Below are 14121 nucleotides of genomic sequence, written 5' to 3'. Positions count from 1 at the left end.
GTCCAAATCAATGTAGCTGCTTAGGTTCTCTGAATTAACTTAAGTAACTTCGAGAGGTAGCATAATAAAAGGTAACCCAACTCAGATTTCTAGACACACACACACACACACACCCTGAAGAACACAAAAGGCACACACGTGGCACAGCCATGCACATTTATGCATGCACACACAGACACACATACAATACTTTTGTATTTGAAAGAGTCTGCTAAGAAGTAATTGAATTGTTTTCTACATGCTATGCTTGTATGTCCTGGTCAACTTGGTACTTCAGATATATGCATATAAAATATGCAACTCCCTCTCAATTCCCAGATAATGATAGAAAATAGAAAGCATGGGGATTCAGGGGTGACCTGGATAAAAACTAGGCTTCAGACAGAAAATTATCTCTATCTTAAATTGTATCATGATGTATCAGACAACTTATGCCCATTAATGTTTGTTTTATGAAATATGAGGCCCAATATTTTCTGTATGTGTGAAATTTAAAACTAGAATTGTATTGGTGAGTGTTTTATTTGAAGATTGTGTCAACATTTCTGGTTAATGGTTTGCTGTATGCTTTATCTGCTGTCACCATAACAATGCCAGGTAGTTTCTGCTTCCATTTACTTGACAGATTATTTTCCATGGAATGACTCAGTCTGTGAGTTCCTTTTCCACTTAAGGATTTTTCGTAGTGACAATATTTAGTTTGCTTTGTCACAGCATTTTGCATTTAAGCTCTTTAGTTAGTTAGTTGTTATGATATTATAAGCAGCAGTGAAACAATTAAAAAACAATTTTTATATATATAAAGTTTTATATATATATAAAACTTTAGGTAAAATGTAGGAAAATTTTAGTAGAAAAGACACAAAGTGAAAGTCATAGGTGTTACATAACTAATTACTTATTACAGTACTTATTTTAGTGAAGAATTTTTGCAACCTCCTTACACTTTGCATCTCCATGACATCCTGATAATAACTCTTCTTTTTAATGCATTTGCTCTCTTTTTTTGATTTTTCCAAATAGTTCAGCATATGATACCTTCCTTATCATTATCTAAATCATAACAGTTTATGTGATGGGTACTTGTTAGAGGTAATATGATGCACAAAATAAAGAGGTCTATCAGCTTCTCTAATCTAGGGTGTATGCATATCAATTTATAAGGCTTCCTGATACCAAGTCCAGTAAGCAAAATAAAATTAGTAGAGCTAGACAACCATGTGTTCTTTTAGGCAGATTCAGAGCACCAGGTTCCTCCTGAGGATTAGCCCTTAAATCCAATCCAAAAGTAGTTGTTCAAGTGGCCTTAGCATGTAGAGATAATTATTCAAATGTGTTTTTGCATATAACAATGGTATAATTAAAAATTTTATATTTTGCTTATAGAGAGCTATGAAAGTGTGGTTACCTTTATTTCTCAACAAATTATCTTTTAGAAGCTTAACAGAGATCTAATCATATGTGCAGAGATTATTCTTCATGGTCACAAGCAACAGTTTTCAAAACTGCTCTTTTAATAGCTGGTGAACCTTTCTCAATGGTAAACAAAAAGCATTGGGTTAGTTGGGATTCTCTAGAGAAAGAGAACACATAGAGTTAATCTACCTGACTATCTATCTATCTATCTATCTATCTATCTATCTATCTATCTATCTATCATCTGTCATCTATCTATCTATCTGTCTATCAAATTTGTTAGCATGACTCACAGCTGTAGGACAGCTTGTCCCACCATGCCTGTGTACCAACAGAAGGGCTAAAGATCCAACAATTATTTAACACAGTAATTGTTAAATCCAGAAGGCAGGATGTCTCAGCTAGTCTTCAGTATATGTTAGAATCTCCCCCCTCCCCCCAAATAGTCTGAAATGCCTGGGAAGGGAGAAATTTGCCAGGCAGAGTGATGGGAATCAGGCAAAAAGAGCACAATATTCTTTTTTGAATGTTCCTTTATATAGTCTGTTACCAGATGCTGTGGCCCAAAGGGTTGCCAAGATTAAAGGTGGATCTTCCCACTTCAAATGATTTAATTAAAAACAATCCCTCATAGGTATACAGCTCCTTGTCTTTTAGTTAAATCCAGAGGTAGTCAAGTTGGCAATTAAGAATATCCATTTCAATGCTATAACCACTGTATTATAGTATATATAATTCACTACAATAGTTTTACAATGTTTTTGTTGATAAACCTAATACTTACGCCATAAAACTTTAAAATACATCCATTACTTATTTCAGATGCGTTATAGTGAGTAAAAAACTATTTGGCTTTAAATATGTAAAAATTAAACTTCAGAATCTATTAAAGCAACCAAAATATATATTCTTTTTACCTCCCAAAATATTATTCAAAAACATTTCTGTCCTACCTGTGTGTATGTGTTTATATCTTAATACACTGGATTAAAAATGTTACATAAAGTTCCCATTATATAAAATAAAATTGTACCCAGAAGTACATTTAATGACTACTTTCATTTCTCTCTCATCTAAGTATCAACACCTGGTGCTTGAACTTTATCCACTATAATATTTTACAGATTCTATCTCCTCTCCCGGGTTTAATAAGTTATTTCTGAATCAGTGTGTTGAGCATGGCTTACCATTTTATTTTTAACTTTCTCATTTTATTTATAATTTTTAATAGTTTTTAATTATGGGTTAGTTATTCTAATTAAAATTATACCCACCTATTATGCATTATTTAAACAGTTTAAATTAAATTGTTTTCATTACCTGAAGTATATACTAACATTGTAGAGATCAATAGAGTGAAGTTTTCACTAAATAATTCTAACTTTTACTATATTCAGCTTTTGCACCAAGAACTATTTTAATATTTATTTCTTATTATTTGATATTGTAGGAATATTCTTTAATAGTACTGAACCTGACACTATACTCAAACTAAAATGAAAACTATTATTTGAAAATTAACTTAGGCAGATGTTTGATATTTAAATTTGGTTGACTGTTATATTAGTATTAACTGTTTCTATAGTGAATTGTTGTGTTCCATAAAATTTATAAAACATTCAAAGTTACTAATTAAACAAGCTATGGTAAATAACACAGTAAAAGACTGTGTTAGGCATTAGTATTTAAATTTGTTTGATTGTTATATTAGTATTAACTTTCTCCATAGCTGACTCGTGAGTTCTATAAAACATCCAAAACTAACCAATAAAATGAACAATGGTAAATAACACTTTAAAAACACATAAATTGGTTATCAAATACCAAATTTCAGTCTTGAAAATATTTGTACAGTAACATTGTATAGAATGAGTATGTTGTATTTATGTATTTGAGAACATGTGTGTGTGTATACATACATATACATACATATATGTATGAATTTGAAAGAGAATAAGGAGAGGTGTGGGAGGAAATGAAGTAGAGAGAACATTTTATTATATTTTAATTTCAAAAAGAAAAATAATTAAAATATACTTAACTCATAATAATTTCATATATTTATCATCCACTAAACACTTGTTAATCTCCTCAAGTATTCTCCTCATAGTTGTAGATAAAACATACTTGCAACACACTAGAAAATGCTATTATTCATGAATAGTTAAAAAAACAGTTGTGAAATTAATGATATGTAAATTTAATATCTTCAGTAGCTACACACATGTATCTTTTCAATAAGGTCAACTAAATGAGAATTACATAAAACCAATATCAATTTACATAGAAGGTAATTTCATAGGTCCCACACTTAGGCTAAGAGCTACAGGTAATAAATAGTTGATTACGACAATCATTTTCCTTCAGGGATTGACCAATACTATATATATGTATATATATATATAGTGATCTTCCTTTCTGTCTCTCTCTCCCCCTCCCTCTCTCCTACCCACACACTAGTAATAATTACAGAGGACAATTAAGGAAAGTTACATGTTAAAAGAACTCAAATATCAGTGGTTTAAAGTTTGTTTCGTGAGTCAAAAAGAGACATTAATGAATGAAACATCTCTTTCAAGGTACATGTTTGTGAAATAAAGTAGGTTATATTTTTATAGCATGAATAGTTTAAGCTATAGTTCAATAATTGTTTTAATTTTTAAGTATGCTAGGTTGATGATGATTTTATCCTGTATCAAATTTGAAACAATTTTATAATTTCACTTTGTTAAATGTATTTATTATATTTTCTAATGTTTTACCTGTTATAATAAAGGTTAAAAATTAAAATATTCATTCTTTTAAAGATGCTTTTATGTGTTATATATTATTATAAAGGTCTTAAAATTTTAAACTTGAAATACTCGAGTTTAATATGAAAAAATGACCAAAGCAACCTTTTTTATTTAATACTTAGAAGAAACATGTTTAAAGATTATAATATGTATTTTCTAAACTTTTATACTTTTACTTATCATGTTGTAAACTTTGATTTTTAATGGGAAGGAGACAAAGCAATGAAACTCATTTTGTGAATAAGAGGTGTTCTGGTGTAAAAAGCTCATTCTTAAATCTCATCCTGGATCAAAGGTTGATGTACATTAATCCTACCCAAGTTTGAGATTAGGAAATGATTTATGGGAATTGTACAAGAAAAAACATATTGAACCAACACAACCATTTATCTGACAGATCAAAGACCTTGAGGAAAATGACTTATTTCAAGACGTGTAGAAAAAAAAATGTGAAAAATTTTAGAAAAATAAAAGTCTAGGTAAAAACTAATACAGAAGAAAAAAATGTCGTGACCCTCAGCTTTTCTTCAGTTTTTTTTCTCTGGCTTTATTTTTATTGTTTTAAATTTTCTTAATAAAGAGACTGTCATACATGTATACAAAGAAAGCTGATAATTTCCACCCCATGTTTAGCTCTAATATTCCAACACTACACAGCATAATCATTACTATTGTCTTATATTTTATTTAATTCACTCACAATATTTGCCTTTTTCTGTCCTTACATATCTTGGTGTGGAACCATCCACTCCAACATTTACTAGTGGCTACAACCTTTAAAATAACAAACAACAACAAAATTAAAAACATGGTTTTTTTTTTAACTCTACCATGTCAACTGCAGTTAGGTCATCAGTATGGACTGGAATCTTAGGGTCTCTGTCTAGAAAGCAGCTAGCTTGATTTTGTACAGTTTGGTCTAAAATATGCAACCCGTGTCTCAGCCTATATTTTAAATAATTCTGGAATCTCACTAAGACTTAAGCATCTGTTACCCAATTTATTTCATAGTATAGTCATCATTACTTAGGTTACTTGATAAAACTTAGTAAGTTGTTTCTTGATAACATTCACAAACGATGAAACCTTTACTAAGCATGAAACTTTCACACTAAATCATTTCATTAAACTTGTAGCTCAGTTTTGATTAAAGGTTGCAGGTGGAACCATTTTCTCAGTTCTGTTTCAAACAAAGCTGGAGTCTTTCTGCAGGGTTGTATTTAATATCTTCAACTTTACGCATGAGTCATGAATTATAAACACAGGACTAGAAATACCAGGATTTCATTGGAGACATTTATAATGTATTTCTGACTCAGTACATTTATAATGTATTTCTTTGCTACCTGTGATCTTATAGTACGACGCTGCTACACTGACCTATGCTCCTTGCAATGAGTTTTGTGAATATCTATACCATGTGTTTATGTGATTATCATGATACTGCTATGGGGCAAAATCTTGAAAGACAAACATAGCACAACTTATACTACTTTCGAATATTTAAAAGGAAACATGAAAAATCTCTGAAAACTGTAATGTTGATAAGAGACAACACAAAATACTCCTGTAGCTTCATATATTTTAGACATTCTGTGGATTTTTTATGATCTCTGTACACATAAACATTTTTTTCTAGTTGATATAAATGGGTCACTTTATCATGAATAAAGTAGTTTTACTTTATTTCATGTTGTACACTAGAGAACTTCCAACAAAGTTGCTTGGGCAAGAAACACTTATTTTCTTCTTAATCACAATAGGGAAAATTTCAATTGATATCATATTTGCTTATGAAGTAACAGACTGCTTTCTACAACTAAAGGGTGTTCATATGAGCTTTTGATGAATACGTTTCATTTCCATTACTGTGTTTGCTCCAGACTTTTGTTACTGTATTGAGGTCTAGTGTCTATACAGCCAATCTCTTACAACATTCGTATGAATTTTAAAAACTTGGGTAGCATTATCCCTTTTTTTGATCAACTTCTAAAATTTTATTTTCTTGTAGTTTTGCATCCATTTATTATTGAAGTAGTTTTAACATAATGTGATTTGTATGATTTCTGTGACTTTTTCAGATTGACTAACTTGCTACTCTGCTATTGAAGATCTATCTTAAGTCACCTTTTAAGACAAGAAAAGACTTCTTTAATTTGTATCCTGCTTTCTCAAGCAAATAATCTTTATTAAATTTACTTGTTAAAATATTCATTCCAATCTCCATCAGGGCCTTCAATCCTTCCTCCAACTCTTTCATAAGATTCCCTGACTGACCTTTGTTCAATGTTTGACTGTCAATATCTGCACCTGTTTCAGTCAGCTGCTGGGTAGAGGCTCTCAGAGGTCAGCCACGCTAGGTTCCTATCTGCAAGCATAACAGAGTATCATTAATGGTGTCAGGGATTGGTGCTTGCCCATGGGATGAATTTCAACATGGACCAGTTGTTGGTTGGTCATTCCTTCAGTAACCTGCTCTATTTTTGTCCCTACATTTCTTTTACATGGGACAAATTTTGGGTTGAAAGTTTTGTGGGGTAGATTGGTGCCCTTATCCCTCCTGGGGTTCCTGCCTGGCTACAGCAGCCTCTTGAGGTTCCATGTCCCCACTGTTAGGCATCCTGGCTAATATCACCTAGATTGATTCCTTGGAGCCTCCCTAATTCAACATGACTTGGACTCCTGAGAGATTCCACCCACACCCTATCCCTGGGAGCAGCAGATTTACATTCATTCTCATAGACTTCTGGCACCTCTCCTGTCTCTTCCCACACCTGATCTTTCCCCCTATTGCCTTTCCTTTCCCCTCTCTCACCCACTTCCCTCCCTCTCTCTGCTTCCTATGAATATTTCATTCCCTCTACTAAGTCAAATTTAAGCATCCTCACTTGGGACTTCCTTCTTGTTTAACCTCTTTATGTCTATGGAGTGTAGCCTGTATCATTGGTATTCTGTACATTTGGCTATAATCTAATAATTAATGAGTACATAGCATATATGTACTTTGCGTCTGAGTTATCTCATTCAGAATGATATTTTCTACTTCTATCCATTTGCCCATAAAATTCATAATGTCCTTGTTTTTAATAGCTGAATAGTATTCCGTTGTGTAAATGAACCACAATTACTGTATCGATTCTTCGGTTGAGGGATATCTGGGTTATTTGCAGTTTATGGCTATTAGAATAAAGTTGCCAACAGCTTATCTGAATGCCTGGGAGCTCTCAGCCACCAAGCAAAGGTTATACAGGAACTGGTACAAGGTCCCTGGCACATATGTAGCAAGCATGCAGTTCAGTCTCCATGTGACAACCCCAACAAGTGAAAAGGAGGGTCTCCCTAAAGCTGTAACTTTACCTTGATATTAATTCCTCAACAGTGATGTTTTGCCTGGCCTCCAAGGAAGAAGGTATGCCTAATCTGTCAGAGACTTGATGCACCAGGATAGATTACCTAGAGAACCCACCCTCTCAAAGAAACAGAGGAGGATGCAGGAGGGACTCTGTGAGCAGGGAACCGGGAGCTGGGATAGCATTTTAGATGTGAATATGTGCATAGATAGAAGGATAGGTAGATAGATAGATAGATAGATAGATAGATAGATAGATAGATAGATAGATAGAGACATTTTTGTTTATTTGTTTTCCATGATAATGTATGTAAAAATAAAAGCTCCCAAAATTGTAAAACTAGACATAAATTTCTGGACCATTTCTGACACTTTATAAACATCTTCTTTCTGCTGTGTGTGTGATTTACAGGTTGACAGCAACCAATCATTCATTGACACCTCAAAGTGATTTGGACTCCAGTAGCTCTGAAGAATTCTATCAAGCTGTTCACCATGCTGAGCAATCATTTCGAAAGATGGAGAATTATTTAAAGCAACAGCAGCTCTGTGATGTCATCCTGATAGTTGGGAATCGAAAGATACCTGCTCATAGGTATGGGAGTGTCAATATTGCAATTGTGTATCCATATTTATAAAACTAATAGACTAGTTTTTAGATTGCAGAATTATCTAGCACTGTAATAAGTAAAAATTATAATTTCTTGACATTTTGGGTTGCTGTTGCACTACTACTTTACATTCAGGGGAAAATTATCACATTATTTTAATTATTTAACCACTAATAAATAAAAGAAATCTAAAGATTTAAAATAATTATTTTTATAAATTTTGTAATAACTGTATATATTAAATGCTATAGTAATTAACTCACAGTTACCAATAACTCACTGATGTCACATTGAGAGAACAAATTAAAGCACTTTCAATTGGGGTGATTCAACCAAAATCCAGTCTAGATTTGAATTCTCTGCTTCGTGATACCAATGTTGTCAATCCTCTGTTGCATTAGTCTGAATCTGCACCACTAGAAAGAAAAAACAATTGTCTCATGAATTTTTCTGCACATGTGTCTTTGTCTCCTCCTGTGTGTTTCTAACATGTGACCGTGTGTCTTCTCCTCACAAAGGGTTTTACTCCTATTCTCGTAAACAGCATAAAGTGTGTTGCATAGGGAAGGAATGGGACACTTTATAGAAATGTTTACAGAGTTTTACAAGGATTGAGTTACTGTCTCCAACTAATCCCACCTGATCCAGGAAACAACCATCATTGGTTATCAATCAGTATTCATAAATGTTGCATCAATTATGGTAGATTCTAGAACGTTGCTTTCAACATCTATATTTGCTGTTTTCAGCAAAAAAAAAAATACATCTATCATCTTGTTTATGGCATGGAAGAATATATAAAGTATGATTACAGCTATACATTAGATTATGTTGTAAAAATTGACTACATGGGATTCTAAGGTAAGTAATGTTGGTTGTTTCATTGTTTTTTATTGTTTTTGTTTTGTGTTTCTTTTTTTGTTGGATATTTTTATTTACATATCAAATGTCATCCCCTTTCCCAATTACCCCCTGGAAACCCCTATCCCATCCCTCTCCCCCTGCTTCTATGAGGGTACACCCACCTACTCTTACCTCCATGCCCTGGCATTCCTGTACAGTGGGGCATGAAGCCTTCACAGGGGGGCCTTTCTCTTCCCATTGATGAATGACAAGGCCATCCTCTGCTACATATGTGGCTGGAGCCATGGGTATGCTTTGGTTGGTGGTTTAGTCTCTGGGAGCTCTGGGGTGTCTGGTTGCTTAATACTATTGTTCTTCCTATGGAGTTGCAAACCCCTTCAGCTCCTTCAGTCCTTTCTCTAACTCCTCCATTGGGGACCTCTTGCTCAGTCCAGTGATTGACTGCAAGCATCTGCCTCTGTATATGTCAGGCTCTGGCAGAGCCTCTCTGGAGACAGCTATATCATGCTCCTGTCAGCAAGGTTCCATCAGTTTTTTGTTTGTTTGTTTTTTGTTTGTTGGTTTGGGGTTATTTTTTTGATATTTTATTTATTTACAATACAGATGTCATCCCCTTTTTCTATTTCCCCTCTGTATAACCCCCTATCCCATTCGCCCTCCTCCTTTATGCTTTTTCTTAAAGCCACATTACACAGTTTGAGTACAGAGGAGGGTAATGTTTGTGAGTATTAACTTACTTCAAGATACATTATGAACTGTGGATGTAAGAATGGAAAAAATGCTCGTCTCTTGTAGATATTTTTAGTGTACTACACCATCACAGATAACTATGGACCATATTAATTATTTTTATCTGACATCTATTGACACTAAAGAAATTATAATTTAACAAATATGCTTAATATCTGAAATTAGATATTTTATTCTATCATTTGTTTAAACAATTAAGGTTATTGTGAAAAAGTTATTAGTTTAAGTTTGAAATTAACATTTACATTTATGCAACATCAACTTTTAGCACAAAAGTTATTTTATACTCAAATATATTTAAGGAGAATATCTCCACACATTATTTGCCTAATTTAGACTAATAATTCTACTTCCATGAACTCTACATGATATTATGTTTTTACAGATAAATTTACTGTAAATTTATGTTTAAAATTACAATAATTTTAAAATTAAAATAATTTTAAAATAATTAAAAATTACAATAACTAAACATGTATATTATCTTTCTTATCATAATATTTTGTATATTATACCATAGTATTTATGTATTACCACTTTATATTATAAAATTCTGAGTAATCTAAAGTATATAGGAAGTATACTTATAACACACATGTATTATAAGCAAATAATTCATAATTGAATCTTAGTATCAATAAGGAAACCGAACATAACTCCATGTAGATAGCAAGAGAATGAGATATCTTACTTTTAGATTTTTTTGATTATATAGTTAATAAAATAGGTAATTTGCCTATGTGTTAAAATATTTTCAATAATTTTCCTATATATTAAATTTAATTTCACCATTATGTATATAATATATATTTGTAAGTTATCAATACCTATTACATGTCAACCCGTTACAGTTATATCCTTCAAAATTCAATTTATTCTTACTTAATATGACTAAATTTACTTCAATTTGATCATAAATTCATTAATTAATGATGTTTATATTTGTTTAAAAACACATGATATCTCAAATATTATATTCACATACTGTGGATAGTAACATTCAGGGAGCAGATTTCTAGAGACAGTCAAGATAGATTATTCATATTCTTGTGACTGAAGTGTATGGAATGTACAGCTACAGAAACTTACCTTCAAGTCCAGGAAGCAACCGATGACAATGATTAGTATAGTATATGAAAGTTTCTAACTTTATGGTCACAATTATTAACCCATACCTAAAATGTCATGTTTTTGGTTGAATATAATCTATTACTAATCTTATTTTATTTAAGTGTAAACCTCTGAACAAACAATTGAAACATTTGAAAAACTAATTAAGCAGTCTGAGCAGGTTATATTTACAATATACATCCATATGTTCACAGACACAGACGGGCTCACACAAATGAATGAATGAATGATAGATAGATAGATAGATAGATAGATAGATAGATAGATTTAAAGTATCTTTGAATTCCTTTTATTCACTTTACATTCTGCTCACTGCCCCTCCTGTCACCCCTTCCCATGATCCTTCTACCCACTCCCCTCACCTTCTCTTAGTCTTCCTGTGGAGTTCCTGTCTCCTTCAGAGCCTAAAATCCTTTCCCCAACTTTTCCATAAGAGTCCCAGAACTCTATTCCCTTTTTGGTCTCTGCATCCTTTTGAGTCAGCTGCTGGGTGGAGCCACTCAGAGGACAGCCATGCTAGCTTCCTGTCTACAAGCAGAGCAGAAAATCACTAATAGTGTAAGGGATTGTTGCTTAACTATGTGATGCATCTCAAGTTAGGTCAGACATTGGTGGGCCATTCCCTCAGGCTCTCTTCCATCCCCTGTCTCTGTATTTTGTCTACAGGATAAATTTTGGGTCAAAAGTTTTGTGGGTAGGTTGGTGTCTCTATAGTTCACTGGGTTTCCTGCCTGACTACAGGAGGTGACCTCATCAGGTTCCATATCCTCAATGCTGTGAGTCACAGCTAATGTCATCTCATTTTTTCTTTGGCACCTTCCTTATCTAAGGTCTATGCCATATCCTGGAAATGTCCCCTATGTCCACACCCCCAACTGTTTCAGATTTCCATTCATTCTTTTAGCATTTGGACATCTCTCTTTCCCCTCCCCACACCTGACCCTTAATCTTTCCCCTCATCCTCTCCTCCTCCCAGTTTTCTTTCTTTGTCTGCTTCCTATAACAATTTATCCACCCTTCTAACTGAGATTCAAATATCCTTGTTTGAGCTCTCCTGGCTTAGCTTCATGGGTTGCCTGTATTTTATGGCTAATATACACTGATAAGTGAATATATACTATGCATATTCTTTTGCTACTGGCTTACATTACTCAGAATGATATTCTTAAATTCAATCCATTTGCCTGCAAAACTCATGATGTCTCTGTTTTTAATAGATGAACACTACTCTATTGTGTAGATTTACCATGTCTTCTTTATCCATTCTTCAGAGTCTGACTATTATGAATAAAGCTGCTATGAATGTAGTTGAGTAAGTGTCTTATGGAATGGTGGATCACCTTTTGGGTATATGCCCAGGAGAGGTATAGATGGGTCTTGTGGTAGAATTATTCCCATTTTCCCCGAAAAACTGCCAAATTGATTTCCAGAGTGGTTGTATCTATTTTTAAATGGGGTTATTTGTGTTGTTGGTGTTAAATTCTTTATAAATTTGGATATTAGCCTCAGTCAGAGGTAGGGTTGGTGAAGATCCTATTCCAGTCATTTTGTCTCATTGACAGTGTCCTTTATACTATTGCTCTGTATGACAGCTTGAGGTCAGGGATGGTGATTCCTCCCAATGTCATTTTATTGTTCAGGATTGTTTCGGCTATCCTGGTTTTTGGCATATCTATATGAATTTGAGAATTGGTCCTCCAAGTTCTATAAAAATCACCTATGATGTTGCTTTGGTGACCCCAAGATGGTTGAAATGCCAGAGTCATGGGCTATTTGCTGAGGAAAGCTACTAATGAAGTGGAACCAGTTCAAGAGAAAGGAGTTTGTTTCAGTCAACAAAGATGAAATAGGAGTCAGAGATCTGAAGACTACTTTAACATCAGACATGGAGATGCAGAGTTTGGAGTTTGTCCTGCTGGTTTCCTGTCTTGCTTGGGGGATTATAGTTCAGTGATTAGACGAATCTCAGAAGAAACCTTGAACTTCGGACGTTTAACCTTATTGAGTTAAACTGCTATATACTATGGGGACTTTGGAAGCTGGACTGAATGTATTTAGCATTATGGCATGTTTAGTCATGGTCCCCATAGACTTATATGTTTATATAAGCCTATGGGGGCTAGGGATTGGAATGTGACGATCTGTATATTCTTGGGCTAAGGAATAAAAGTATTAGTTATGGCCATGTGTACCATTGTGGGTGTGGGCTTTGATACCCTAGTTCTAGCTGCCTGGAGGTCAGTATTCTCTTATAAGACTGCAGATAATGGTGCAGAACTCTCAGCTTCTCCTGCACCATGCCTGCCTGGATGCTACCATGCTCCTGTCTTGATGATACTAAACTCGATCTCTGAACCTGTAAAGCCAGCACCAATTAAATTTTGTCTTTATAAGACTTGACTTGGTTATGGTGTCTGTATGCAGCAGTAAACTTCAGTGATTAGATGAATCTCAGAAGAGACCTTGAAATTTGGACCTTGAACTTGGTCCTGATTCAGTAGCCCTCTGATAGGTATCTTTGTGCTGTATGCTTCCACTTCAGCAGGTTTATATGGTTCAGGATCTGCAAGTCTGATGAAGGTAGGCAGAGGGTGACTAGAGAATAGAGATTTTTTGGGGGGATAGCAGGCTTCACAGGACAGGTTGGAATACCCCAGTGAGCAAGAACATTATTTAAGGAATGGAAGCTAACCTGAATATTTCAGGCTCTGCAGGTCAGATGAAGGTGGGTGGAGAGGTAGGGGGAGAGTTTTGTCTTTGCATTCCTGAGAGTCGGTGTATATGGGAGGATTTCAAGGGATAAAATGAAAGGGAGAAATTATATTATTATATTTAAATTTCAAAAATTATTTTAAAATACTCATTTTATTCATGGTTTGGTATTATTTGAAATCTTAAAACAAACAATCATGGGTAATGAATATATCTAATGAAATAACCACACACACACACACACACACACACACACACACACACATATGAAAACCATTACATCAATTGAAATGATTTTATGATTTTAAGTTTATTGTTTATTAGAAAGAGTATGTTTGAGTATGCACCATAAATTCTTAAAGCTTATTCAGCAAGAATAGGGACTAAAGATGAAAATGAAGCATTAGTTGTCATGTCCTTAAAAGTATCCAATTTAGGTGTCATGGCTTGAAATAATTTGCAATAAATTGGTGAAGTACAAGTTGGGTTTCTT

The 14121-nt window shown here is 33.8% G+C and overlaps 1 protein-coding gene across 1 annotated transcript in view; it reads left to right on the top strand.

Moving 5' to 3' along the window:
* Positions 1-7974: 7974 nt before the first annotated feature.
* The window catches only part of LOC117701876 (kelch-like protein 1), a gene marked incomplete at its 3' end in the record, with an annotated part of 35037 nt that continues 28890 nt past the window's right edge, over positions 7975-14121 (top strand). The window contains exon 1 of the mRNA XM_034493285.2: positions 7975-8155. Within this exon, the coding sequence (XP_034349176.2) occupies positions 8079-8155 (77 nt within the window). The remainder of the gene's footprint in view (positions 8156-14121) is intronic.

Source organism: Arvicanthis niloticus, unplaced genomic scaffold (assembly GCF_011762505.2).
Source record: "Arvicanthis niloticus isolate mArvNil1 unplaced genomic scaffold, mArvNil1.pat.X pat_scaffold_293_arrow_ctg1, whole genome shotgun sequence".
NCBI classification, from domain to species: Eukaryota; Metazoa; Chordata; class Mammalia; order Rodentia; family Muridae; genus Arvicanthis; species Arvicanthis niloticus.
This window is presented reverse-complemented; position numbering and strand designations above follow the sequence as displayed.